The sequence below is a fragment of the Mus musculus genome, chromosome 11 (assembly GCF_000001635.26).
Source record: "Mus musculus strain C57BL/6J chromosome 11, GRCm38.p6 C57BL/6J".
NCBI lineage: Eukaryota > Metazoa > Chordata > Mammalia > Rodentia > Muridae > Mus > Mus musculus.
In genome coordinates, this window is record NC_000077.6 from 106,520,148 (window position 1) to 106,546,116 (window position 25,969).

General features: G+C 48.2%; 1 protein-coding gene across 7 annotated transcripts in view; it reads right to left on the reverse strand.

Annotated features, from left to right (window-relative positions):
* The window catches only part of Tex2 (testis expressed gene 2), a 111,295-nt gene that overhangs the window by 18,009 nt on the left and 67,317 nt on the right, over window positions 1-25,969 (reverse strand). For all 7 annotated transcript variants that reach the window (NM_198292.3, XM_006533145.2, XM_006533146.4 and 4 more), the window contains exons 5-7: window positions 24,025-24,272; window positions 13,724-13,870; window positions 9,115-9,214 (exon numbers count right to left, since the gene is read on the reverse strand). In NM_198292.3, coding sequence (NP_938034.2) covers window positions 9,115-9,214; window positions 13,724-13,870; window positions 24,025-24,272 — 495 coding nt within the window. The remainder of the gene's footprint in view (window positions 1-9,114; window positions 9,215-13,723; window positions 13,871-24,024; window positions 24,273-25,969) is intronic.

Sequence of the window (25,969 nt, forward strand, 5' to 3'; positions counted from 1 at the left end):
GTGGTGAAGAGCACTTGCTACTCTGCAGCAGAGTTCAGCTCCCAGCACCCGAATGATGGACTGCAGTCATTATCTAACTCCAGTTTCAAGGGATCTGACGCCCTCTTTCGACCTCTGAGGACACCAGGCATGCATGTGGTGCACACAGGCACACAAAATAAACCCTTCAGCGTCTTTAAGCTGGCATTAGAGTAAAGCCCACACGTGATTTGTACTAACAATGGAGGCATGGAAAGGGTAAGGCCCTCCGCCCTCAGACCATGAGAGGGACGACTGGTGGTTTGCATGCAGGGCAGTGGCCACAGTGGCTACTCTGGGGGGTCACAGTGAATTCAGTGTCCATGTGAGCTCAGCAAGGGCTCCATCCTCTCTCTCTCCCTTCCCCCCTCCTTTGTTCCCCTCTCTCTCCCTCCCTCCCTCCTCTTTCCCACCCCCTCTCTGGCTTCCCCACAGCACCGCCAGGAAGGGTGGCCCAGGGGCTGCTGTTTGCCAAGTGAGGAGACTTCACTGTGAGACTGTTTCCTTCCGGGAGGTGGTCATCAATGGCTGGGGCTTAGGAGTAATGTAGCTGTTGGGGGTCACTCTTGTAAGCCTTCTCATCTATCCCAAGAAGGTGAGATGGCTCAGCAGGTAAAGGCCCCCTGCCACCAAACCTAATGACCTGAGTTTGATTCCCTGAACCCACATGGGAAAGGAAGAGAACTGACTTCTACAAGTTGTCCTCCCAGCTCTGCATGCACAAGCTCACCCACCCCATCAACTCCTCCCTGCAAATAATAAACGGTTTAAAAAAGACAGCCCAATAAACTCATTGTATGCTCTCTCTCTCTCTCTCTCTCTCTCACACACACACACACACACACACACATCTCAAACTTTTTTTAAAAATTTTTTTAAGATTTATTTTATTTTTGGGCTGGAGAGATGGTTTAGTGATTAGGAGTACTGGCTACTCTTCCAGAGGTCATGAGTTCAATTCTTAACAACCACGTGGTGGCTCACAACCATCTGTAATGGGATCTGATGTCAGTGACAGCTTATTCATATACATAAAATAAATAAATCTTAAAGAAAAAAGAAAGGCCGGGAGTGGTGGCGCACGCCTTTAATCCAGCACTTGGGAGGCAGAGGCAGGCGGATTTCTGAGTTCGAGGCCAGTCTGGTCTACAGAGTGAGTTCCAGGACAGCCAGAGCTATACAGAGAAAACCTGTCTCGAAAAACCACCCCCCCCCCCAAAAAAAAAAGAAAAAAAAAAGAGAAAGAAAAACAATTTGTTTTATTTGTATAAGTGTTTTACATACACGTAAGCATGTGCACGGTGTGCACGCCTGGTAAAGGAGAATGTCAGAAAGGCTGCTGGAGCCCTGGACCTGGGATTGTGGATGCTTGTGAGCTACCATGCAGGTGTTGGGAACTGAACCCAGGTCCTCTGCAAGAGTAACAAGTGCCCTTAGCCTCTGAGTCAGACGTGTAGCCCCTAAATTCTTATATTTTTAGTATCCATTTGTTTCTGGAAATTACCTAATAATAAAAACAAAAGGAGTTCCAGGAGTATCTCAGTAACTCTGGAGAATCACTTAATGGCAGAGTTTTAAGAATTTAGTCATCAGGAGGATATTGCTGCCAATAGCTCATATCTCATTTCCCCAGGATGGCTGCCACTGGCCCAGCATCCAGTGTGCACACATCACTCTCTGTCAGCACAGGAGGGTGGCCTGGCAGGCCTGCGAAGCTACATGAGATGCTTTCACTCTTAGAGCTCCGTAAGACCTCATGGATATTTAATCACAATGCAATCCTTCAAGTGGCTATTTAAATGCTAACAGACTTTTATAGATCGTCATAAGACAAGTGACAATATGTAAGAGGAGGCAGGAAATTAATCTCAGACCATTCTTCATACATAGCTGCAGTTTCAGTCCACTGCAGTAAACAGCTCCCCCCCCCCCCCCCCCCCCCGCGGCTAGAAGCACTGTCCATCCGTACGGAAGTACTAATGGTGCAATTCTTCACTAAAGGCAGAATAATTCCTATTGGTTTTCAACAAATTCTTCCTGTTACTGAATGCGATTATCCTCCATGAATGGCTTGGTTTAATTAAGTGGCACAGGTCAAGGGTGATTATCTTCTTTGCGGGAAAAACTGCTTCATTTCTAGCTTACGGTAAGCAGTTTAAAAAAAATCATTAGTTAGCTTACTCTTCAAAATGCTGTTACTGTGGAGATAAAAGGCGCATCTGCTTCAGGAAAGACATTTAGTCCTTAACCACTTCCAGGAGAATGGGATCAGTTCAAAGGGCTACAGAGGAATTTTAACTCACTATAAAAAGGACACTAATTTCTTTTGGAAATCCTGGCCAGGTTTCCAAATAATATTAATGGCATGAATTATCTTTGAAAGCTGTCATATTAAGAGTACCAAAACTTTTACTCCCTCCAAAATGGGAGGTTTTGTCTTTCTTTCTCCAAAATTTATTCTTTAAAAAAAAATATGTATATAAGAGTGGTAGTGTGGTGGTGGTGGTGGTGGGGGCATGTGCAGGTGCAGACAAGGCCAGAAGAGGGCATCTGGACCCCCTAGAGCTGGAGCTGTGAACCACCCAACATGGGTACTAGGAGGCAAGCAAGTATTCTGGAAGAGGCCAGTACATAGGGGGTCGGATTTCCTGGAACTGGAGTGCCAGCCGCTGTGAGCCGCCCACTGTGAGCCCTTTACTAGTGACTCAGTTCTCTAGTGCCTGGCTGTCAAACAAACAACAAACAAACAAGTGTTATGGGCACAGGTGGTTCAGGCCCCAGTCACATGGGCTATGGCCCACCCTCATCTCCAGGAAGACCAAGTGAAAGGCTTGGAGCCCCATTACATGAAGTAGGGTTTGAATTCACTGTAAGTTTCTTGATCTCTGGACAGAGGTCTCACCTACACACAAAGGACACCATGCTATCTTTTTAGGGAAGAGTGCATGCAGCCAGCAGGCTGTACGCCCTGGCCATCCTTCTAGCTGCAGCTGCTACAGGGTAAGGCTATACGAGATAACCAGAAATCTAGCTCAGGAGACCTAAATATGATCAGATATTTATGGCGGGTTTGCTGTGTTCTTTTTCTGTTTTCTGTTTCGTTGTTGTTATTGTTGTCTGAGACAGGATCGGGTGTTTCAGCATGCCCTTACTGGCTGTGCAGTTAAGGATGAACCCAGACTTCTGATTCTCCTGTCTCCATTTCCCAGGTGCTGGAATTGTAAGCACATACCTCCTCTCTCAGTTCATCGAGAACTGGGAATCAAACCCAGGGTTGTTTCATACTAGGTAAACATTCTACCTCCTGAACTGTATCTCTGGTCCTGCGTCTGGCTTCATACTCCTTATTATGTATCATGAGGTCCATCCACAATCTAGGATTGACTCAAGAATGGGCTGAGAACTTAAAACTGATATAAATCGCAAACAATAGTTCAAATTACTATGATGTACTTGTAATGCAGAAAAGAAGGCTATTGCATTGGAAAAAAAAAAACCAAAAAACCCAAACTGCTTCTATGGCAATGACTGGCAGGCAAGCAGCACACTGAAAACCCAGGAGCATGTGCCCTTCAGTGCAGAGGCCTAATCCCACTGCTATGCCCCAGGCCCCGGCTTGGGCACCAGATGAAGTGAACAGCAACTAGGAAGCCTGTTGCCACCTTGGGAAAATGTATAGATATGGTGACAATGTCAAGATGGGGTCAGACACCAGAAGTGCCACCTTATCCTGAACACAGACAGCTGCATACTGTTATTCTACCCATGCTCAGGGACAAATCACCAACCAAATGACAATTAGCATGACAAACTTTAGAGGGTCTTTATATAAGCCCCCCTTCCCACCCCATCCCCAGAGCTCAGGGTGGCTGAGAAGGGTGCCACAAAGAATAGACAGCTCATTCCCTGAAAGTGCTGCTCTCTCGGCGAGTACCATCAACTGACAGGTGCTGTAAAGAACCTGTCTTCAGGAAGTACGAGACTGTGATTAAAGGTGAGGCTGGGGAGATGGCCCTGTTTACTCAGCAAAGCGCTGGCGGTACAAGCATGAAGGAGGACCTGCTGACTCTCGATTGCTCAGGTAAAATGCCGGGTAATGTACCTGTAATCCCAGTGCTGAGAAGTGGAGACTTACTTCCCTGGGCTTGCTGGCCAGGGTTTAATCAAATTAGTAAGCTCCAGATCAATGAGAGACTGGCTTTTCAAAAATGAAATGGAGAGGAATAAACGTGACATCAGCCTATGGACTCCACAGCCGTGCATGCACACAGGTACAGAATAAAGATGGCCGCCGGGCATGGTGACGCATCCCAGCACTCGGGGGCCAGAAGCAGAGGAGGAGCCTTCATAACACAGTGAGTTCAGTTCAGACCCTGTCTCAAAATTAATCAGGTAAGAGAGGCTGGAGACGCCTCAGAGGTTAAGTGCACTGACTGCTCTTCCAGAGGTCCTGAGTTCAATTCCCAGCAACCACGTGGTAGCTCACAACCATCTGTAATGGGATCTGGTGCTCTCTTCTGGTGCGTAGGCATATATGCAGGGAGAATACTGTATACATAATAAATAAATAATCTTTTTTTAAAAATCAGGGGGAAAAAAAGAATAAAGATGGCCTCAATCAGCTCCGCCCAGACCATAATGTAAAGTGCTAATAAACGGCCAAGGCAGCACATCTCCAGATGCAAGGGGGCCACAACCAGAATGGAGGACTCTGTGTGTGTGTGTGTTTGCACGCATGTGCATGTGCGTGTGTGTGTGTGTGTGTGTGTGTGTGTATGTGTGTGTGTGCGCGCGTGCACGTGTTTCTCCCATAACTCTCCCATCACAGCCACAGAAAGCATGTGGTCCCACACAGTGGCTCCGGCCTTGCTATGTTAAACGCACTGGTCTAGACTCTGCGGCTGGGTTAACAGGGCACCTGCTGCTTGGAAGGGGATCTAGCTTCACTTCTGTGGCTGTGGCAGATACCCTGACGAAAAGCAATATGGGGAAGGCAAGGTTTAACTGCATGATCGTTCCAGCCTACAGCTAACCATTGCAAGGAAGGCAAGATGGGTCCTCAAAGTATAAAGCATCAAATCCAGTCAGGGGCAGAGAGAGTGTGTGTCCATTCTAACACAGTCCAGGGGCAGAGAGAGTGTGTGTCCATTCTAACACAGTCCAGAGGCAGAGAGAGGGTGTGTCCATTCTAACACAGTCCATTCTAACACAGTCAAGGGACCAGCCCATAAATACAGTACCACCCATCTCCAGGGTGGGTTTTCCCACCTCAGTGAACAATCAAGACATTCCCCCACAGATGTGCCTACAGGCAAACCTGATCTGCGGAATTCCTCATTAAGACTCTTCCTAGTTGACTCTAGATTGTGTCAAGTTGATAGTTAAAACCAGAAGGTATTAAGGGTCCCGAGATCCTTGCTCATGGAGCTGACCTCAAGTCTCCCCTACCCCGCTGACTTTCCTCCTCCTCTAAACCATGGTGGGTTGGTTTCTCCTCTGAAAGTGAACATCCAGCATCCAGAGAGCAAAGCTTGAAGAGAGATGGCTCTTCCAGAGGTTCTGAGTTCAATTCCCAGCAACCATGTGGTAACTCACAAACATCTATAATGGAATCCTATGCCCTCTTCTGATATGTCTGAAGACAATGATTGTACTTACATAAAACAAACAAAAAATTTTTAAGTTTTTTTTTTTAGAAGGGGCTCAAAATAGTAAAAATACCACCACCACCAAACTGCCTTGGGTGTGTGAAGTCGTGTCCTCCCATGCTCTCAAAGTCTCTTTTGAGGTGAGGAGCAGGATGTTGGGAACTCTACTGCAACCGTGGGTGTATGGTCAGCCACCTCACGCTATGAAACTACTTCTGCACAGCTTCAAAAGTGGAGCAGCAGGCAGGCATGGCGCAGTGCACCAACACCTCACAACTAGTGGGGCAGAGAATAGAGCAGTGCACCAACATCTCACAACTCGTGAGGCAGAGAAAAGAGGGTTGTTACATGGTTGAGAGAAGTTCTAGACCAGCCAGGGCCACATAGAGAGATCCTATCTTAGAATTTAAAAAGTGCATGGCTAAGGCAGAATAGTCCGAGCAGCCTGAACAGCCCATGTGAACCAAAGACAATTTTCTTTCTTTTTAAAAAATGTTTTCTTTGTAAAATTATTTTATTATTTTATGTGTATGGTGTTCTGCCTGCATTTCTCTTTGTGGACCCATGTGGACGTAGGGCTCATTTGGAGTTAGAGACTGGGTCTTCAGCAAGAACAACAAGTTAAGATGCTCTTAACTGCAGAGCCATCTTTCCGGCCCCTGGGAGGGACTTTTCAGAGGAGCACTGGAGTCTCACAGGAGTGCTGCTATTACCAAGTCACCCCACCTTTCAATTTCCCTAGAAAGGAAGGCTCTCCCTGAGAACAGTGGGATCCGAAACCCCAAACTCACACAATCCCACACTGCATGATGACTTCTGGTCACTAGTGGACCACACATAGGACAGCAGTCCTGTGAGATTCTGTCACTTAGTAACATGACTGCTGCCTAAGCCTAGGTTAAGCACACTCTATTGCTTACACAAAGTGGACAGAGTTACACAGTTGCAGTGTGACTGTTATTGAAAAACACCTCAGTGCATCCTTTGTCCTTCTGTTTTGGGTCATACAGGCATTCTTCAAAAGCATGGAAAAGCCTAACTTGATCAAATTCAAATAACCCCCAGGCCTTATGTCTTTCTTTGGTAATATTTTCTCCCTGTTAAACAAGCTGGCAGGTCGCTACACTTTGCCCTGAAAGGAGTTAAGTAAGCTTCAAGTCGATTAAAAGCAGCAAGGCTTTGATCTGCAGACTTGAAATGTCTCACGCCAGCTCCATAAAAACAGCAAAGAAGCTGGAGACTTAGGTCTCCAATTATCCTCAAAGCCTGACCAACGCACTCCCAGAGTTCAAAGCCACAGGGACACTTGGATGCGGCAGAGCCTGCTGTGCTCTGCCCAGTGCACTTTCCTTAGACATTTCTATTGAACCAGGCCAGGAAGGTGCTGAGATTGGAGAGGTGGCGAGCATGTGAGAAACCTCACAGGCACCTTCAGTGTTTACCTTTAAAACCCCCCCGGCATTCGGAAGGGTTGTGGAAGCTGATTATTTCCTGCTTGTTTCTAGTCAGTCCCTGAAGAGACGGAGAGCAAAGGGCAAAGGGCAGCCGAGAGGTCATGGACCAGGGAGACCCTGCCTTTGTACTCTAATGGGGCGAAGATTCTAGCTGCACAGCTAACTTAGCAGGGCACACCTTTGAATACTGTGCACCATGCTGAGCTGGGGGCCAGGGTGTAGAATAAGCAACCTTGTACCAGGTTAGACCGAATAACTACTTGTAGAGTCTAAATCTCTTCTAGCTTCATTCTGTGGACCTGACAGACCCCAGCAGGACTCAGACTGATCAAGGTGCAGGCAGATTTCAGGCTTACAGGTGACCTCAGCACGCAGGCACCAGGTGGACTTTTGTCTCTCTCAAAGATCAGTGTGTGCGTGCCCTGTCAGCTCAAACCCTCCTAGAGGGATGTGCAGAGCTGCTAAGTGTAATCACAGAACACTCACCCTCTTCATATTGTATAACAGCAGAAAAATGAGTTCACAAAATGTGACTCGATGGCCACAGAGTTGTTCTGTACCTTACAAATTGTACAAAATATTGGCATCAAAACACATATCATTCTCCAGAAACAGTGTGTTACTCCCTTCTACCCTGCTCCTAGGCCTCCTTGGGAATATGTTAAGCATGATTCAAGGGAGAAGAGCTTCCTTGACAGGGGATACTAAAACTGAGCTGAGTGGGCAGTTTGTTTGGCTAGGCTACCTAGCAAGACCCTGTCTCAAAAGAGAAGAAAGGAAGGAAGGAAGGGAAAGAAGAGGGAATGAGCCAGTGAGGTTTGCCTGTGTGCCAGCAGCCTTCTCTGTCCATGTGACTCACTCAGCTCGTGTTTTTCTAAATCCCAGCATTCTAACTCCTCCCTGTTGATGCCCTTTGAAGCCACATGTTATCAAAGGCATAGAAAGCTGTGCCTTTATTTTTATTTCTTCCACATTCTGATCAATTCTTTTCTGTCCATCCACAGGATTAGGCACAAATACTGTGACCATCAAGCCTAATAAAACCTTAAGTCCAGGAGCTTATACTCCAGCAGACAGATCTGCTCCTGAAATACTGCCTTCAAGTATATGTCTTCATCTTTCAAATCCTCCAGACCCATAGGAGTGTAAGGACGATAAAGATGCAAGACATGAAGGCCAAAGACTTTACAACTTAGAAGACAAGGCAGGTGATGCTGGGGCTAGGCGAGTGGGGCAGTGTCTCTCAGGGAAGCAGGGCCATGGTGTCCATGAGAGGACAGCGCAGCTGAAACCTAGTCCACTGCCTCACCCTGTCAAGGGCTAGAACTCACATAAAAGCTTGGACCCCAGCAACTGGCTTGAGGGTGTCTTGAGTCTGGAAAATCCCCCATAACAGACTGAGCGAAGAGAACTGGGAGAAGGAACCTAGATCTATTGCCATCCAGCTTCCTACTGTGACTGCTATAAATAAAAGTCACTTGTAGGATGTGGTGGTACATGTCTGTGCTAGAGAGGCTGAGGCAGGAAGATCCTAAGTTCAAAGATAGACTGGGCTACAGAGCAAGGTCCAGCATGAGTGGCAGACACACAAGTCTCTATCTCAACAATGAAACAGTAACAAAAATCAAAACAAACCAAAAATGGCTGGTGAGATAGCTCGGTAGATAAATGTTCTTGCCATGCAAGGAGAATGATTTAGGGTCAAGCCCTGAAACCCATTTAAAGGTAAGGAAGAGAACTGACTCCATAGAGTTAACCTCTGACCTCAACATACACATCCCCTCGCCAGCTCCCCAATCTCTCTCCCTCTCCTCACCCTCCAATCCCCACCAGTTTAAAAACTAAACAAAGAATAAGAACAAAACCCACAGTCCACATGAACAGGAGCTTAGAACTCAGGTTCTTTCTAAGCACAAGCCTTTGGGTGAAAGCTACAACCAGACAAGCATTTTACCACCCACCGGTCAAGTCCTCTCCAGTCCACTAAGCGTTACCTTGGTGATCAACATAAGGCTTGAAGGCCTGAAGGATTTTTGGCACAGCTACACCCATGTCAAGCTCTGTCAGTGTTAGTTCATTCATAAAGTAGGGGAGCTGCAGGAAAGAAACAAACAGTGAATGAGACCCCAGGAAGCCAGTAACACGCTAATGTCAACCAGAGCTCCAGGCAGTCTGAGGAGAGCGCAGTTGTGGTGTTGGGCCACATCTTTATGTACAGAGCTGAGAAGCAGAAACAAACAAACAGACAAATGCTATAATCTCCTAGAGCAGGGCTGGGACTTGGTGAGGACGTGGTCAGTCATGGCTGTCTTAGCTGAGGAGGTGGAGAAGTGTCGGACCTGCCACCTGCCACTCGTAAGAGTGAGGAGGAGAGGTAAGAAACTGTTACACTTCAGACAGTCAAATTTACCACAGGACTAGAAATAACTGGGAAAACCAAACTAAAGCCTAAGCCCCAATCCGCATCCCCCTGCAGCAGGGCTGGCTGTTTCTGTCGTCCTCCCATGCTCTGCCTGCTCCACAAAGGCAGGTCTACGAGGACTTTGCCCAGGAAGCCTGAGTCCACCGTCTCTTTAGCTTCAGGCTGTATGTAATCATCGGGGTCCACCAGGGAGAAATGTTAGCATCTGTCCTCACACTCCAGGAAGGCCAGAGCTCCTACACAGCCAGTTCCTCCCTTACAGCAACCCTGCCAGATGACTGGTAAACTGCTCGCCACCTTTGCCCCTTCGGGGAGGGCCACAGCTCCCCACCTCTGCTGACCCAGGCAGACTGTAGACTCCCCTTGGGTTTCTGCACCTCCTCTAGCTACTCATCTGAGGGTGCCATCTGGTCCCTGCTGGGTCTGACTAACACCCCAACTCTATCAGCAAGGATTTATCATGGAGGAAAGAGCAGAAGAGTACTGCTGTCCTTCTCAGAATCCCCAGTTACCCCAAGATCACGATCATACCATGACCTCATGTATACTTCCTCTGACTGGATCTGTACACTCTTTCCCTCCTTCTCCCCCTCCTTCTCTCCCTCTTCCTTCCCCTCTCGCTTTTTCCTCCTTCTCCTCCCCCCGCCCCCCCGGCCAAGATAAATAGCATTTCTCTGTGTAGCTCTGGCAGTCCTAAAATCTGCTCCATAGACCAGGTTGGCCATCTCTAGAGTGCTGGATGCTGGGCAGCCAGGCTGCATTTGTGTTTCCTTAATCTTCAGGTCATTTGTTATTTTAGTGGAAGCCCCCCCACCCCTAGGATCTCAATGTAACTGTGGTTGGACTGAACTCAGAGAGACCTTCCTGTCTGTGCCACCTAGTGCTGGATCTAAAGGCACGTGCCATCTCATGCAGCTTAGCCTAAGATCTGAAGTAGGGGTTCAGTATTTTTTCCAAATGGCTGGTTACCCCGCCTATCATCCAGCAACTAACCGATGCTTTCCCTGATCTGGACCATCAGCTTTGAATATGAGCTTCCCACCACACTGGAGTCTACACTATAATGTTATCTACCAGCACCAAAGTCCGCCTACCGATGTAGCTTTATAACTCTCTGTCTGACTCTGTCTGTCTGTCTGTCTGTCTGTCTCCTCCCTACTCCACCACACACACACACACACACAGGGTCTCACTGTGTAGCCCAGGGCTTATGATGTTCCTCCTGCTTCAGCCTCCTGAGTGTTGAGATGACAATCACCCATCACCACACCTAGCTATGACACAGCTTTATAGTTTATAAGTCCTTCTTTTCTTTTCTTCCAGAATTGTCTAAGTTATATTTATCTAGTTGAATAGTAGATTAATTTGTAAAAAATTAGTTTTTTTTTAAGTTTAACACACTGTGGGGTTGCACCTGGTCAGGGGTGACTCTGCTGTTTACACAGTGGATCTCTGCAGTTGGCTCTCAGTAGAAAGTGGGACCTGTCAGGATTCACCCGCCGGACAGCTTCACCTCTGCTTTTTTATAGGCATCCAAGAACAATGCATGCGACCAATGTTGTTTGAGACAGAGTCTCATGTAGCCCCGGCTAGGCTCAAACTCGCTCCATAGGTCTCAAGCATCCCTGTTTCCTGCCACTACCTTCCAAACTCTGGGGTGACACACCGGTGCCACCATGAGTGAGCCCAGGGCATCCTGCACGGTAGGCAAACACGCTATCACCTGAGCTACTATTTACCAAGGGCTAGTCCTCAGTTACATTTGTCTAGATTGGTACTCCCTGTCTGAAGACACCCTCCCCCCAAAAAGCGTCAACATAAATGTGGGTGACATATCTACCATCTACAAAATGTCACTTGGCTGGGCAAGTCTGCCACAGTGCTTGTTGTCTGCACCTGAGAGTTGTTGTCTGCAACTGAGGAGGCAGCCTGGTGAGGAGCCTCTAGTTACCTGTGAGTCTTGATAAGGAGCTATCCAGCAGAGCCTTCTGGGTCTACTGCACCCCAGGAAGCTAGCACATCACAACTAACCTCTCCTCATGCCATTCCCCCTAGGTTAGCCTTTTTCAAATGCTGAAGAAAGCAAGAGAGTCCCTCCTCTGTGCCAGTCAACCAGAAACCTACAGGATCCCACAGGAGACACAAACCCAGGGGTCACGTTCCTCACCCTCCTAAGTCAACTCAACTGGGGCCGGAACCTTCAGGTGTGTGGGATATGTTCTCATCTGTGGATGAGCATCAGGCTGTGTGCAACGACAGCATCTGCTGGAGGGCATGAGCATCCTGACGAGGCAGAAACACTGCTTGCTTTAAACCCACGTCTGGATACCAGATGCACCTCTGGCTGACATGAACCTCAAGTGCAACCATGGAGGAACGTGGTATTATCCTTCTGCCCTTTGTTCCTGTGTCTCCTCTGCCTCCAGGGCACACCACAGCGCAGCAGATCACAAGTGGGCAGGGATTCGAGGAGGAGCAGTGAGAGATGGACAAAGCCACCAAGCTTGACCTGGGTGCCGCTGGACCTCAAGCACGGCTAACCTCAGTCCTTCTGACCAGAAAAGGCAGAAGGAGCTTAAGCTGGTGAACAGCAAGCACGTTCCTGAGCGATGGAAGCAGAAACCGTCCCTAGACTTCCTCGGGACTAAGGGAACCTTTGTCATCCCCCATCATCACTCCCCCGGGGACGAGGCACCAGGACCTCCCACTCTTAGTTTGAAGGGTCAGGCTTCTGGAACTGGTGAGCGTTCATCTGGAACCCAGGCGTGCCCTGTTCTCTTGCTCCAGGGAAGCACAGCCCTCCAGTGTCTGAGAAAGGAGAAAGGGCAGCCCTTCTATTTGCCTTGACCAGAGACTTCCCAAGGAGACAAAGAGGTCAAGTTCCCTGCTGACATCTCATCTGCCAAGAGAGAGGGACACTTTCCAATGGCTAGCAGGAGCCAGGGCAACCCTTAACCTACCCTGAAAACACTAACTAGTCAACATTGTCACAGGGCCTCCCAAAGCCTTACTCTAAAGTTTCCTCAGGTCAGAGGGCAGCCTCTCTTCTTACCAGAGAGCCGGGGAAGGGCAAAGACTGGTCTGTAGAAGGCACACAGAGCTTGTCAGATATTCTGTTTTGTCCAGAGGAAGGACCAAAATCAAGGCTCTGTGTCCACCTCTTTCTTCACGCCTAAGTTTACCTTAGTCTGAAGTCCTCTCCACCGGGAGGCCTTGAGCTCCCCAAGAGCACGTGCAAAGTTTTACATCAGCGTGTATTCTTCTAGGAAAAGGATCCACAAGTTTCTGCTTCTTGAAAAAATCTATAGCCCCAAAGAGCCTCTGATGTAAGCTACTGAGCACAGGACTCTCAGTGGGGCCTTAGTGCTCAAAGTGGCTGGACCTGGAGCAGGCCAAAGGCTTGCTTCTCGGGAACTTCTACAGGTCTCCGACTGGCAAACATTTCCTTTAATGACAGTCACATGAAGTCCTTAGGCATTTTAAACACACTTCCAAGCGGGCCTGGGTTAGCTAGCATCAGGACTGTTCCTTCAGCAAAGAGAGAGCCCAACACAAAGAGATGTCTGGCCCAAAGCAAGGGCCAGTGGCAGACACATTTAACTGCCCTCGCTGGCCAGGCAGTGGTGGCGCACGCCTTTAATCCCAGCACTTGGGGGGGCAGAGGCAGGCGGACTTCTGAGTTCGAGGCCAGCCTGGTCTACAGAGTGAGTTCCAGGACAGCCAGGGCTATACAGAGAAACCCTGTCTTGAAAAAAACAAAACAAAACAAAAAACCCCAAAAAACAAAAAAAAAAAACAAAACTGTCCTAGCTGAGGGAAAGAGAACAGCTGGAAATAGGGTCCCATGGAGTTCAAAATTCCCACCTGGAAGCTAAGCCAAGTTTAAGCTAAGCCAAGTGTAAACTGTTTCTAACTCAGACCCAAACGAGCCACAGGAGCTCCTTTCTCCTCAACAAGCTCCGAGGACCACTGGAGAGGATAATGACACAGCAACAGTAGAAAGGCAAACACCATAGCGGGCTCAGTCCCTAGATAGTTACAGATCAAGGCCAGTCTGTGATCCAGGTCAGATACGCATGTGTGGTACTCTTAGATCACGGTGTGTGTTCACTTAAGACCTGAGGGGACAGAACATCCACAAGTGGAGGGGGATCAGAGGCCTCTCGTGTGAAAACTGATACCTTAATTTTGCTGAGTTTCATCTGGATTTTCTTCGACACCACATCAGACCAGTATTTCTCGCCCAAGAAGTCCCAAAATATTCTTCCAAGCAAAGCATTCACCCAGGCTTCCTGTTCTTCCTCCTCAGAGGGTGGGGCCTCTGGCAACTGGCAAAAGAAAAGAGACCAAAATTAGCTGTCAGAAAACTGGAGATTCAGACAGGTGCTTATTTCCATAAAGCCTCCAGAGGCCCCTCCTATAGAAACGGAACGCATGACTTGTCCATCTTTCCTATAAATTACAAGCCCCACACCGTGCTGGTGAGCAAGAAAAGGAGAGACAAGATCGGCTGTCACAGCTGCACCTTCTCTTTGTCTCCTTTCTGCTTCTGCCTTGTCCTCCCATGATCCAGCTACCACTGCACAGCCCTAGCTCAGAAGACCTGCCCTGCCCTCGCTCCCCTCCCTACTAATTCAGTGTCCGAGAGTTATCTGTCAAAGCCTGCTTCTCTTTCTCCCAGGTCAGGCTTGAGCCTGCGACTGTCAAGCCTATCCTCTTCCAGGAGGAATGAGTTTCCCAATGGCCAGGACTCAAGTGATCCCTGCAAGGTGCTCACACTTACTGACTTGCATTGTCTTGCCTCAGCTTAGCAGAGTCAGGAGCTTCCAAAGCCCTCCCCTCTCAGCATGTGATGCAGAGGAGGTAAGAACCACAGGGCTGGATGAGAACATGGCTCTCAGGACAGATGTTGGCCCCAACCCCAGCCCATCAAATACTCCAATGCCCACCGCTTGACCCACACACAATCTGTCTGAAACATCTGCTGTGACCAGTGGGTGAGCCAACTTGTCTCTAACTTCCTGGGTTAGCTGCCAGACTATGGAATCTGGCCTATTGAGGGTCAGAGGTGGGCATGGAGGAGGAGCAGCAGCAGCAACTATGAGGGGACCGTGAGGTTTGGTGGCGAGCACGTGCTGGTGGGTTCAGTACTTACAAGGGTGGCAGGATTAGTGCTGCTGACCATAGACACACATAGATATATAGGTGACTCCTAAAGATTACCATATCTGAGCATCACAATACCCCAGGAAGAGGGGAATCCTGCTTCCATCTGAGGAAGGAACAATCCCTAGTTCATGACTGAAGCCTGATTCTGGTTCTCTGCTTACTCTGTCATGAGGGAGGACAGGCACCAACATCCAGCCAATGAGACAGACACTTGTTGGGACATCTGAATTAGACTGCAGCCTTATATAGAAAAGCTAACAGACAGAAGGAAAGATGAAAAGATCTAGAAATGCAGAAGTCTAATGACTGCTCACACTTCTTTCCCTTTGTGATCTACGTAAACACATCTGGGCTCCACATGTTATGACTTTAGACCATCCACTCTCTTCTACTTCATGCCTGTGCTTGTGCATAAGTGCCACCGTGGCTTGCTCTAGGTAGCCAATTGGTTCATCTGGCTATGTGCCCAGGCCAGTGGCATGGCACACTGGTCACTAGGTACCAAGAATCGAACCTTGAAGGTCTGCCTGGTTGTAAGACCCCTACGGCTTATGTCGCGTAGCAGATCTGAAGCCTGGACTTAGGGTCTGATCTATGTGAGCCATGCACAGACTCTGATGTGAAGCCAGCAGACTGCTCAGCCCCCAATGTCATGTCATAGCTGTGCCAGCTCTTTCTCTGGGAGCTAGGGAATGGGGGGCTCACTTCCATTTTCCAGTAACACATCAGAGTCTAGGACCTGTTTTAGACTCCTTCAAATCTAGATGATTTCCAAAGTCTTCCTTAGAATGTCAGTGACTTATTAAAAACAAACAGGCTGGAAGAGCAGCTAGGTGGCTAAGAGCACTATTGCACTCCGGAGGATACACTTCAGTTCTCAGCACCCACTGGTGGCTGAGAACCACCATCAACACCAGATGACACCCTCTTCTGACCTCCACAGGCACCCCACACACCCCGCATTCACTCACACAGACACCCACACATGCACACCCATTAAAAATTAACACCTTTGTTTAGAATTGCTACATATTAACTTTTCCATTTTAGAAGAGGTGGCTCTGCCTGACTCTACCCCTGCTGCTGTCAGGTCCTGCACATTGACGGAGATATTTTCCACCACCGACTTCCGGATGAAAGGATAGAAGTTGGCGTCAGCCATTTCTTGTACCACAAGTGTGTGTACACGTGTGTGGACATGTGTTTGCACTCCTACCCCATGCTCCTGCACACTGTGCACTGTCATCTTCAGGCTCAGGGTAACAGGTTCAGGACTCCTCAAGCCCCATCAGATCATCTGCACAGACTACTGAAGAAATATCACGTGTCTGAAGAAAATGGCCCCCAGGCTACTTGGGCTGAGCCAAACCACTGCCCACGTCAGACTCTCACCACTTTTTGTCTTGTAGGCTACACAGAAGAGGCCACCTCTTCCTTTCTCAGGAGAGCACGTGTACCCTTTATCAGTCTTTCTTAAAATGTTCATTTTTTACAGGAAACACCCCCCCCTCTCTCTCACAGCAAGAAACAAAGACTATTTCACAATGACGTCCAAGCCAGTGACACAGGATGCGGTAAGACGTCTCAAGGAACTGACAAGCATGTTGCTTTTCCTTTTCCCAGTCCCTGTATCTAAGGCAGGCTCTGCACTGGGGCACAGGGAACAAAGACAAACACAGAGCTGCAGAACACAGACAATGCATCAAAAGGGTTTATGAACAGAATCTGGCCTCCACAGGCTGCTAGGATGCATTTCCAGTGACTGTCATCAAAATTTAAAGCTGAAGAATAAATGTGCGGAGAATATTCATTGTGCCGCCTCCTCCATCCACACGGGGAGGAAGGGTAGCCTCCCAAGCCTGCTTCCAAAGGCAATGTTTGGGGAAGCCAATGTTCCGGAGCTGAAGCAAGGCCATCCGCAGACACTGTCTATCTATCTAGCTCCTGGGGAGGACTGTATTTAAAATGAGCTTATCTCCAACGCAGCATGGACGGACTCAATTCTGTGGGAGGCCAGGGATGCCTTTCTGCTATAAGAGAGATTGAAACAACTGCTCCTGAGTTTGGTCTCACATGGCTGCTGTGTCAAGGTGGCAGCTGTGGTGGCCTGGTCCAAGAGCAGAGACAGCAGGGCACTTTCTTCACATTTGTGTGCTTGTTCCCCAGATTTGAAAAACAATGCATATTCATTACAGAACACACGTAAGTTCTCTCTTCCCAGCTAGAACAGAATCATTTCACTGTATTTTCTTTAAGCCTAGCTGCCCCCCCTTTAAAGACATGGTCTCACTGTATAACCACAGATGACTTCAAACTGGCAATCCCACCTCAGGCTCTTGAGAACTAGGACTACAGACTCGCACTGCCAGCCCAGTTTCAGTCTTTTTCCAGCGTACCAATAATTAAGAAATAATAATAAAAGCATGTGCCGGGGGCTGGAGAGATGGCTCAGCAGTTAAGAGCACCGACTGCTCTTCCAAAGGTCCTGAGTTCAATTCCCAGCAACCATATAGTGGCTCACAACCATCCGTAATGAGATCTGATGCTCTCTTCTGGAGTGTCTGAAGACAGCTACAGTATACTTACATATAATAAATAAATAAATCTTTTAAAAATATTTTTAAAAAAAGCATGTGCCTTTAATCTCTGCATTTGTGAGTTAGAAGCCAGCCTAGTCTTTATAGTAAGTCCCAGGTCAGCCCCGGCCACATAGTGAGACTGTGTCTAGTTCCCTTCCACCACCCCCAAAACTGGTTTTATAAGATAGTCTCCTGTAGATTGGGCTAGCCTTGGATTCCTTGACTTATGATTCTCTTGCTTCCATCTTCTAAGTGCTAGGATTACAGGCTGTGGCGCCATGCCTGACCAATGCAGCAATACTTTCAAGATTCCCCACCCATCCTCCAGACAGGGTTACTTTGTGTAATAGTCCTGGCTGTTCTGGAACAAGATTTTTGCTATTTTTTTAAAAGTGTGTGTGTGTGTGTGTGTGTGTGTGTGTGTGTGCGCGCGCGCGCGCGCGCGTGTGTTTAAAGGCTGCCCACCTTGTTTTTTGAGACAGGGTCTCTCACTAGGACTTGAGACACACCGCGTAGGCCAGACTGGCTAGTCAGGGAGCTCAGAATCCACCCGTCTCCGTCTCCTCAGTGCTGGATCACAAGCGCGCACCATCATACCTGGCTGGCTTATCTGGGAGTTAAATGCATGTCACCATGCCAGCAAGCCCTTACCTACTGAGTTGTCACTCCAGTCCCTGTCACACTTGCCTTTTCCCTTACTGTGTGTACGTATGAGCCCAGAGAGATTACCAGTTTATAAAGTTTTATTTCTTATGGTGAGGGGGTGGGGTGGGTAAGCACACGAGTGCAGTCACTGACCAAAGCCTAAGAATTGCATGAGATCCCCAGAGCTAGCATTTAGACCGGTGTGATCTGCCTGATACGGGAGCAAAAGCAGTGTGCACTTGTAACTGCTCAGCTCTCTATCTCAGACCATCTTCTTGACAGGGTCTCACAGACCCTAACCGTATTAACTAAACTAAGCTGTCTGGCCACTGGGCTGCAGGGATCTCCCTCGCTCTGCCTGCCTAGCTTGGGAATTTCAGATGAACATCAGCATGCCTGACTCTGCATGGGTGCTGGGGAATCTGAACCCAGATCTTCGTAAAGCCGACATTTGCTGACTGGGTCATCTCCCTCTGCATTTACGTATTTCCTAATTCAACTATTTATATCCTTACTATTGAGTCATAACATTCCTTTATATAGTTTGAGTATTAGACCAATATAAGAGAAATAATTTACAAATGTTTTCTCCTACTCTGTGGACTATTTTTTAAAGATTTAAAAAAAAAAAAAAGATCTATCAATCTATCTATCTAGTGAGTATACTGTAGCTGTACAGATGGTTGTGAGCCTTCATGTGGTTGTTGGGATTTTTGAATTTTAGGACATCTGCTTGCTTCAGTCAACCCCACTCGCTCAGTCTCTGCTCGCTCCAGCCCAAAGATTTTATTTATTATTAATTAAATAAGAACACTGTAGCTGTCTTCAGACGCACCAGAAGAGGGCGTCAGAACTCATTACAAATAGTTGTGAGACACCATGTGGTTGTTGGGATTTGAACTCAGGGCCTTCGGAAGAGCAATCAGTGCTCTTAACCACTGAGCCATCTCGCCAGCCCTAGAGATTTATTTTGATTATTTTCATTTTTTTGCATCTATGTGTGTCTGTGTAAGTGTGTGGCACATGTGTGGAGTGCCTAGGGAGACCAGAAGAGAATGTCAGATCCTTTTGAAGCTGGAGTTACAAGCAGTTGTGAGGCACCATGTGGGTGCTGGGAATCAAACCCAGGTCCTCTGGAAGAGCAGTGTGTGCTCTTGACCACTGAACCATCTCCTACTTTTTATTTTTAACTTGAAAATCTGCTTTTACTATATTTTGTTGATTTGTATTTAGTGTATGGGAGTGGGTTTTCTCCACCATGTGGGTTCTGGGACTGAACCTGGGTCATCAGGCTTGGTAGCAGCCCCTCTACCTATGCCATCTGGCTTGCCCGCTTTCAACGCTCTCTATGGCACTTTTTATGGCACCGTGGCTTGACTTAGGTGAACCTAGTTTACTTTCCTTTGGATGTTTGCTTCTGTTGTCTTTGTAGGAGCTTTAGTTTTTCTCTTTTTGCTTCCTCGTATTCTTTTTTTTTTTTTTTTTTTTTTGGTTTTTCAAGTCAGGGTTTCTCTGTATAGCCCTGGCTGTCCTGGAACTCACTTTGTAGACCAGGCTACTTCCTTGTATTCTTTTGGGCAGGCTTGAACTCATATTTTATCAGTTTCCTGTGTGCTAAGTTTCTGATGTGCACCCCATGCCCTGCTCAGGAGCTTTCCCCTAACTCAGTCTAAGAGTGACTTCTGCTATGTGCTGTATAGCTTAGTGTTTACCTTGAGGTCTGTGAGCACACGAGCTAATTCTGCATGGAGCGTGAGGCTCAGGCTCAGCATCTTTCCTCTGCATGGATAGTTAGCTATTCCCACATCATTTATTAAAGACTATTCTTAGGCCAGGGAGATGACTCAGTGGGTAAAGGTACTTGCCACCAAGCCCAGTGAGTACTGGTTTGCTTGTGGCCCTGGCTGTCTTGGAGTACACTATGTAGACCAGGATGGCCTCGAACTCACAAAGATCTACCTGCCTCTGCCTCCATAATGCTGGGATTAAAGGTGTGTGTCACCATGCCCTGCTATGACCTGAGTTTAATCCCCAGGACCCACACAGTGCAAAAAGAGAACTGCCTCCCACTTCGCCAGCATGGGCACAGGGGCATGTCCACGAGTGCACACACAGGAATGGAATGCACTCACCACAGACATGTGAATGTGAAGAAGGTTTAAATGAAGAGTCGTCTTCCCTTACTGATTCGTCTCAGCATTCCTGTGTCCTTTACAGTTTTATTTTTAAATTGGACATATTGCTTCTTCTTTTTTTTTTTTTAACTTATAATAAGCTTCATTCCCCACCACCCCTTTCCAGTTTACAGTTTGAAGAGGAAATAGGGCAGCCTTGGGGACGACCTCTGACAGCCTCAGGGTTCCTGATTTCTAACCGATTCTTGTTCATATCATTCTTATGCCCTGGAACACAGATGGCTCTGTCCTGTAATCCAGCTCACAGATCTATGTCAAAAATAGAACCCACAACCCCGAGTGACAGTGACAACAGGGCTCCACCCCAGAGCATCCTACAGTGTCTTACATTCCCTCAGTCCTCCCATGAAAAGAAAGGGAAATACCTACACACCCTGAGGGCCACAGCCTCGCGCCTGGAGGATGGGCACACGCTGCTGCCCTGGCAGGCTTCTCTCCCAGATGACACCTCCAGGGCACGCAGAACCCATAACTTCCTGGCCTCAAGTCTGGAGCACGTGTGCAGCCAGCATGCAGGTTGCCCCCTCCTGACACACCCATAAACCAGAAGTAATATCATCCCACTTGGAGACATTTGAAAAGAATTTTCTGAATTATGACTAAAATCACCTAAAATTGGACATTAAACATCTAGAAACTGGTGATATTTTATAATTCAAATACAGTTTAATAGCTTCAAAGTTGTTTCTATGCTGAATCTTCTGATCGTGTTTTTAATTATTATGGGTAAGAACAACTGCCAGCAATGTTTTGAACTGTTTCACACAGCGGGGTAGTCTGGGTTCACTAATTAGATGCTGGGTATTTTTAATGTTAGTTCAAAGGCCGAGAACCAGAGACTTAACACTGGCCTATTCACCTCAGCTAGCACTGAACCCAACTTAAAGGGAAAGGAACGTGTGGCGTGGTCAGAACACCCGGGAGCCCTACTCTCGGGGACAGAAGAAATGCTTGCACTATTATGGTCTGTAAAAGGGAGAAGGCAAGATGGCAGCAAGTGGGGGTAAGGAGAACAAAGTGTCCCAAGCCCCCTTCTATGAAAGAGGGGACCTGTGAACCTGGGTGAACATATTGGTGGTGGCCAAGTCTGAAACACAATGGAACAAGCTAAGGGAATGTCAAAGTTCTTCTGTGTCTCTGACCCCTTTAAGGCCCCTCTTTTGGGCTCACATTGAGGTAATATGGACTTTAGGAAATGTCCTGTCTTTGGCACAAGGCATGAACACTGACAATCCCCAAAAGGTGATGTCAGAGAATCAGGCAGTGCCGGATCTTCCTGGTAGGAGTGAACATTGGTGCAACAGCTACCAGGAACGGAGCATGGCGGTCTCTAACCAAAGCACATGTGCATTCACACTCTGACCTACTAATCCTGCTTCCAAGATTTCTGCACTGAAGACACCCCAACAACACGAAAGCACGCTCACACGTGATTCATCCTGGCACCTCCAGGAATTGCAAAGTATTGGGGAAATCTTAAAACTATAGAACATCTACACATTGAAGTCTCTGCATCTGTTTAAAAAGATGAGAGTGAATTCTATGAACATGGAGTAGTTTCCAGAAAGCATTTGTGAATGGGCCAGCAATGCTCAAAGAACATCCACAGCATACGTGAAACTCCGAGTAAACCAGAAGAGCAGATGATGCACACACAGCAAGCACATCACAGGCTCAGTCAGGGCTTGCTGGTCTGGAAGTGGGTGAGGGCAGCAGAGACATTGGGAAAACAAATGTTTTCTGATTTTTGGAACCATGTTAGTAGCTTATAGGGTGGGGACCATTTGCTCACATCACAAAACTAATCTAAGTTAGCACGGCAGCAGTTCTGCTGGCTTGTAGATGAGCAGTACAGAGCATCATGGCAGAGCTCACTTTCCACCTAACATACTTCTCCTTGGGAAGGGCAAAGCCCTTGCCCTTCTGCTGGAGCAGATGTGGGAGGCTCCCTGACTGTCCTGGTGGAGGGCACCAGTACACCTGCCCTCTACCTATCCCTAGGGATGCTTGCCTGCAGGAAGACCTGAGGCCTCCAGCTTTCAGTGCTGGCTCAACTCCACTCAACCACCAGCATCTGTCTGCCCTCCAAGACAGGCACTTCCCCTTGGCAACTGTTTTAGTTACACTATGATCACAGCAACTCTTATACAGGACAGCATCTAACTGGGGCTGGCTTACAGGTTCAGAGGTTCAGTCTATCAACATCATGGTGGAAGCATGGCAGCATGCAGGAAGACATGGTTCTACATCTTGGTCTCCAGGCAGCAGGTGACTGTGTATCACACTGAGCATAGTATGAGCACATGAGACTTCAAAGCCTGTGCCCACAATGACACACTTCCTCCAAAAAGGCCACACCTCTTAATAGTGCTACTCCCCATGGGCCAAGCCTTCAAACACATGAGTCTGTGAGGGCCAAACCTATTCAAACCAGCACAGCAGTGGATCATCCTCCAGCCTAAAGTGCAGCCTCCCCAAGTGACCCTGTATAGGGCAGCCACAAGTCCTCATGTGCTACCCATGGTGAAATTACAAATATGCGAGGAAAATAAGTAGTGACTGTCGTCTGAAGCAACCACCTTGGGGGCTGTGTGTGATGGATGACGAACACCTGCACCCCACTAGCAAACCACTTTTGACTGTGAGGAAGCCATTCAGAAGGATTTGTATCAGACTCTCTGTGTAGTGCACAGCTCTCCCTCTGAGGTCCTCTTGGGTCTGATGAGAACCAGACAACCGATGTCCCGGGATAAAGGGAATGTGGGGAGGAAGGAGAAGATCCAGGCAAACTGGGCACTTCTTGAGGAGCTGACAGAACCTGCCCTAGCCTAGAGGGAAGTCTGCTTTCACCAGAGACAGACACGCAGTTGGTCAGTTGGTTGGTCGGTCGGTCGTCAAGCTAACAAGGTCACGTGGGTCAGGTCATCGGTCACCTCCACACAGAGGAGAATCAACAGAGCAGGTAAAGCACGGGCAGCCAAAGACACGAGAGGTAGACACCACATGGTCCTCATAAGAGGTAGAAATCTGGCCCGAGCAAGAGGTCAAACATGGTTGACTCTCCACGGGAAGAGGCTGGGGGCTGTGCAGGCAGCGGCTACATCTCAAAATGGTGGGGCACAGTGGAGGCTTGTATTAGAGGTCTCTGGACTGGATCTCATGACAAATCTTCAAAGCCAAGGACAGCTGAGGTGTTGAGCCAGTGACTGGGACCTTCCTACCTACAGCCCCCTGCAGAGGTGCACATCTGTCCTCACACCCACATCTGTCCATCAGCAAAGTCAGTTCCTCTCCCGGCTCTCACCCGCTATCACCGGCTCTCACCCGCTATCACCGGAATCTCAGCCACCGCCAGCGCTTCCCAACCACTCCTTCTTCCTCTTGCAGCCTCCCTGCAGTCACTTACGCTCTAGCCTTCCAACCATGGCTCTCCCTGCTCAAACCCTGTGTGACCTGCCAGCTCCCTCAGAACACGTCTCAAGAGGCCCCACTGAGCCTCCACAGCTGCTGCCTCCCTCTCTAATTGTCCTTCCTTATGCTCACCTTTGAGTATCCCAACTGATTCCTGCTGTGGGACCTTTGTAGACAGTGGGACCCGCCCTTCTAGAATGTTCTACCATGTATCACTGGGGCTCATCAATTACCTCCTCCAGGAGACCTGGACAACACACAGTAGAAGCCTTCCTCATTTGCCTTTACTCAGCTTCAAGTCTTCCTGCCACCCAATGCCAGCTTTGTGCCAGGCCCCTGAACATGAGTTCCGAGACAACACATGCCTTTCGGTGCCTAGCTCATCGCCATGTCTTTATAGCCTGAAACAGGGAGGGCCTGCATGCATCCCTCACACATGAAGGTGAATGTAAGAACAGAGAGGCCCCAGGCCGGCAGCTTTACCTTCTTCGAAGCTGTGGGGCTGCTCTCTGCACTCTGCACGGGGCTCCTGTGGGGGCTTCGGTTGTCCTGGGGCACACACCTGCCCATGTACACACTGTAGTCTAGGAGCATCTTCTGTCGCACGCTGCCCACCAGTTCCTTCTGCTTTGGCTGGGACATCATTTCCTCCACGCTGCCTTTGCTGCTGCTGCGGCTGTGGCTCAGGTGCCCCGAGGGACTGCTGTGCCTGCTGTGTGCGGGCAGAAGCCCTGGGTAAGAAACGATAGCTATTAATGCAAACAATAAAACAAGCAGGGATAAACTAAATGCCCATGGTTAAGCAGGAAAACAGCTAAAATGCTAACAAATGATTAAAAAACCTCACCCTGAAAAATATCTTCTGTTCTAACAATAGGTGACTTTTAGAATGGTTTTTATTGTTCTCCAAGGTAATTCTGGAATGGGGTTAGTGCAGTATTTTTCTTTGCTCCCAGTAATCTTTTAGGAAAACATAAAACACAGCCCCAGTGTACGTAACAGTCAGGGTGGAGCTGTGAATGCTCACAGGTAAAGGGAGAGTGGGAAGGAAGACCACGAACTGTTCATGGACAGCTCAGGGCACTGCAAAGATGCCATCTCACATGAAGCAGTCATAAGACATCTTCTATGGACCTGCTCCACGCTACCCATGGGAACAAGCTGAATCCTTGCCCTTGAAGTAAGACACACGGGAAGGTAAGTCCCAGTCACTGTAACAAGCATGGTCAAGAGCTGTTGACCCTGCGCTGACATCCCGCCACCAACACCTGTGCTAGCCACCATTTTCCTTGCGCTGGCAGAAGAAGGATCCAGATTAGAGAACAGAATATCAAGAAGCAAGATTCAGGGGAGTCCCCAGAGAAGACACACAGAGGGACAGGAAGTGTGGGTGGAGGGAAAGGCGAAGCCTGACCGTCAAGTACCTCGAGTGTGACCCAGATTCCGTTTATCCTGTTGCAATTGAGTTTTAAGCATGAAGTATCTGACACTCAGGTTTACTGTGAGACAAGGTAAGAACAGAGGTCAAAACCAACCTGGCCACTGGTGTCGCTTGCTTCCAGCTGCCTGACCTGCAGCTCTCTCCTGGTCGCACAGACACTTGGGAAAGCTACTTTAACTTAGTGGTTTAGCTAGGTTATTTCTAGGACTGACTACCCGAGGTTTTACCTAGAATTCAAACTTTTTATAATCCTTCATCATTCTCAAACCACTTCAAGGTTTACCATTATCTTTAAATGTCAGGACAATGATAACCAAGCCCCCCCCACCTTTTTTTTGTAGAGGAACTTAGAAAATGCAGTACAATCCAAATAAACTCCAGATTTTAATTAATAAATAATCAAACAACAATTTAAAGAGAGCCAAGAGCACCCCTCCCCCAGTTCAAGGACAGGGTGAGAACCTGACTGTGGCCTGGCTGCGGTTCCCTGCCCATGGGGCAGCTTCCCAGCTTAGGGTGGGACAGCATAGGAACTGTCTCGCTCCACTCTGTAGCTCTGGAATTGTGCCGGGCGCTCCGGGCTTCCCGCTCTCACCAGGTTCTGCAGCCAATTCTGACTGCAGAAAGAAACTGAGGGCTAGAGATTTGGAATCTCCACCCTTAGCTGGGCCTCCTGGAGAGCCAGAACCTGCACAGGGAGTTGCCGGAGAAACCTGTGTTGTTATGTCTCTAAGCAGCAGCATCCCTGAGGGAGATGACAGGCTTGAGTCGACCAGCAAGACTTCTCTCATGCGGTGCTTACAGAGGTGCCCGGTCCTGGAGATTCATCACCAATGTCACCTTCACAGCTGATGACAGCTGGGCCTTGTTGTTCAGGCCGCTTTGAAATACAGTGCAGCCTTCCTCACTGTACTAAGTTCCATCTTTACTCATAGTGTAGAGAAAAAAAGGAGCAGCCCTAGTTAACCAAGGTATTGCTATGAGTGT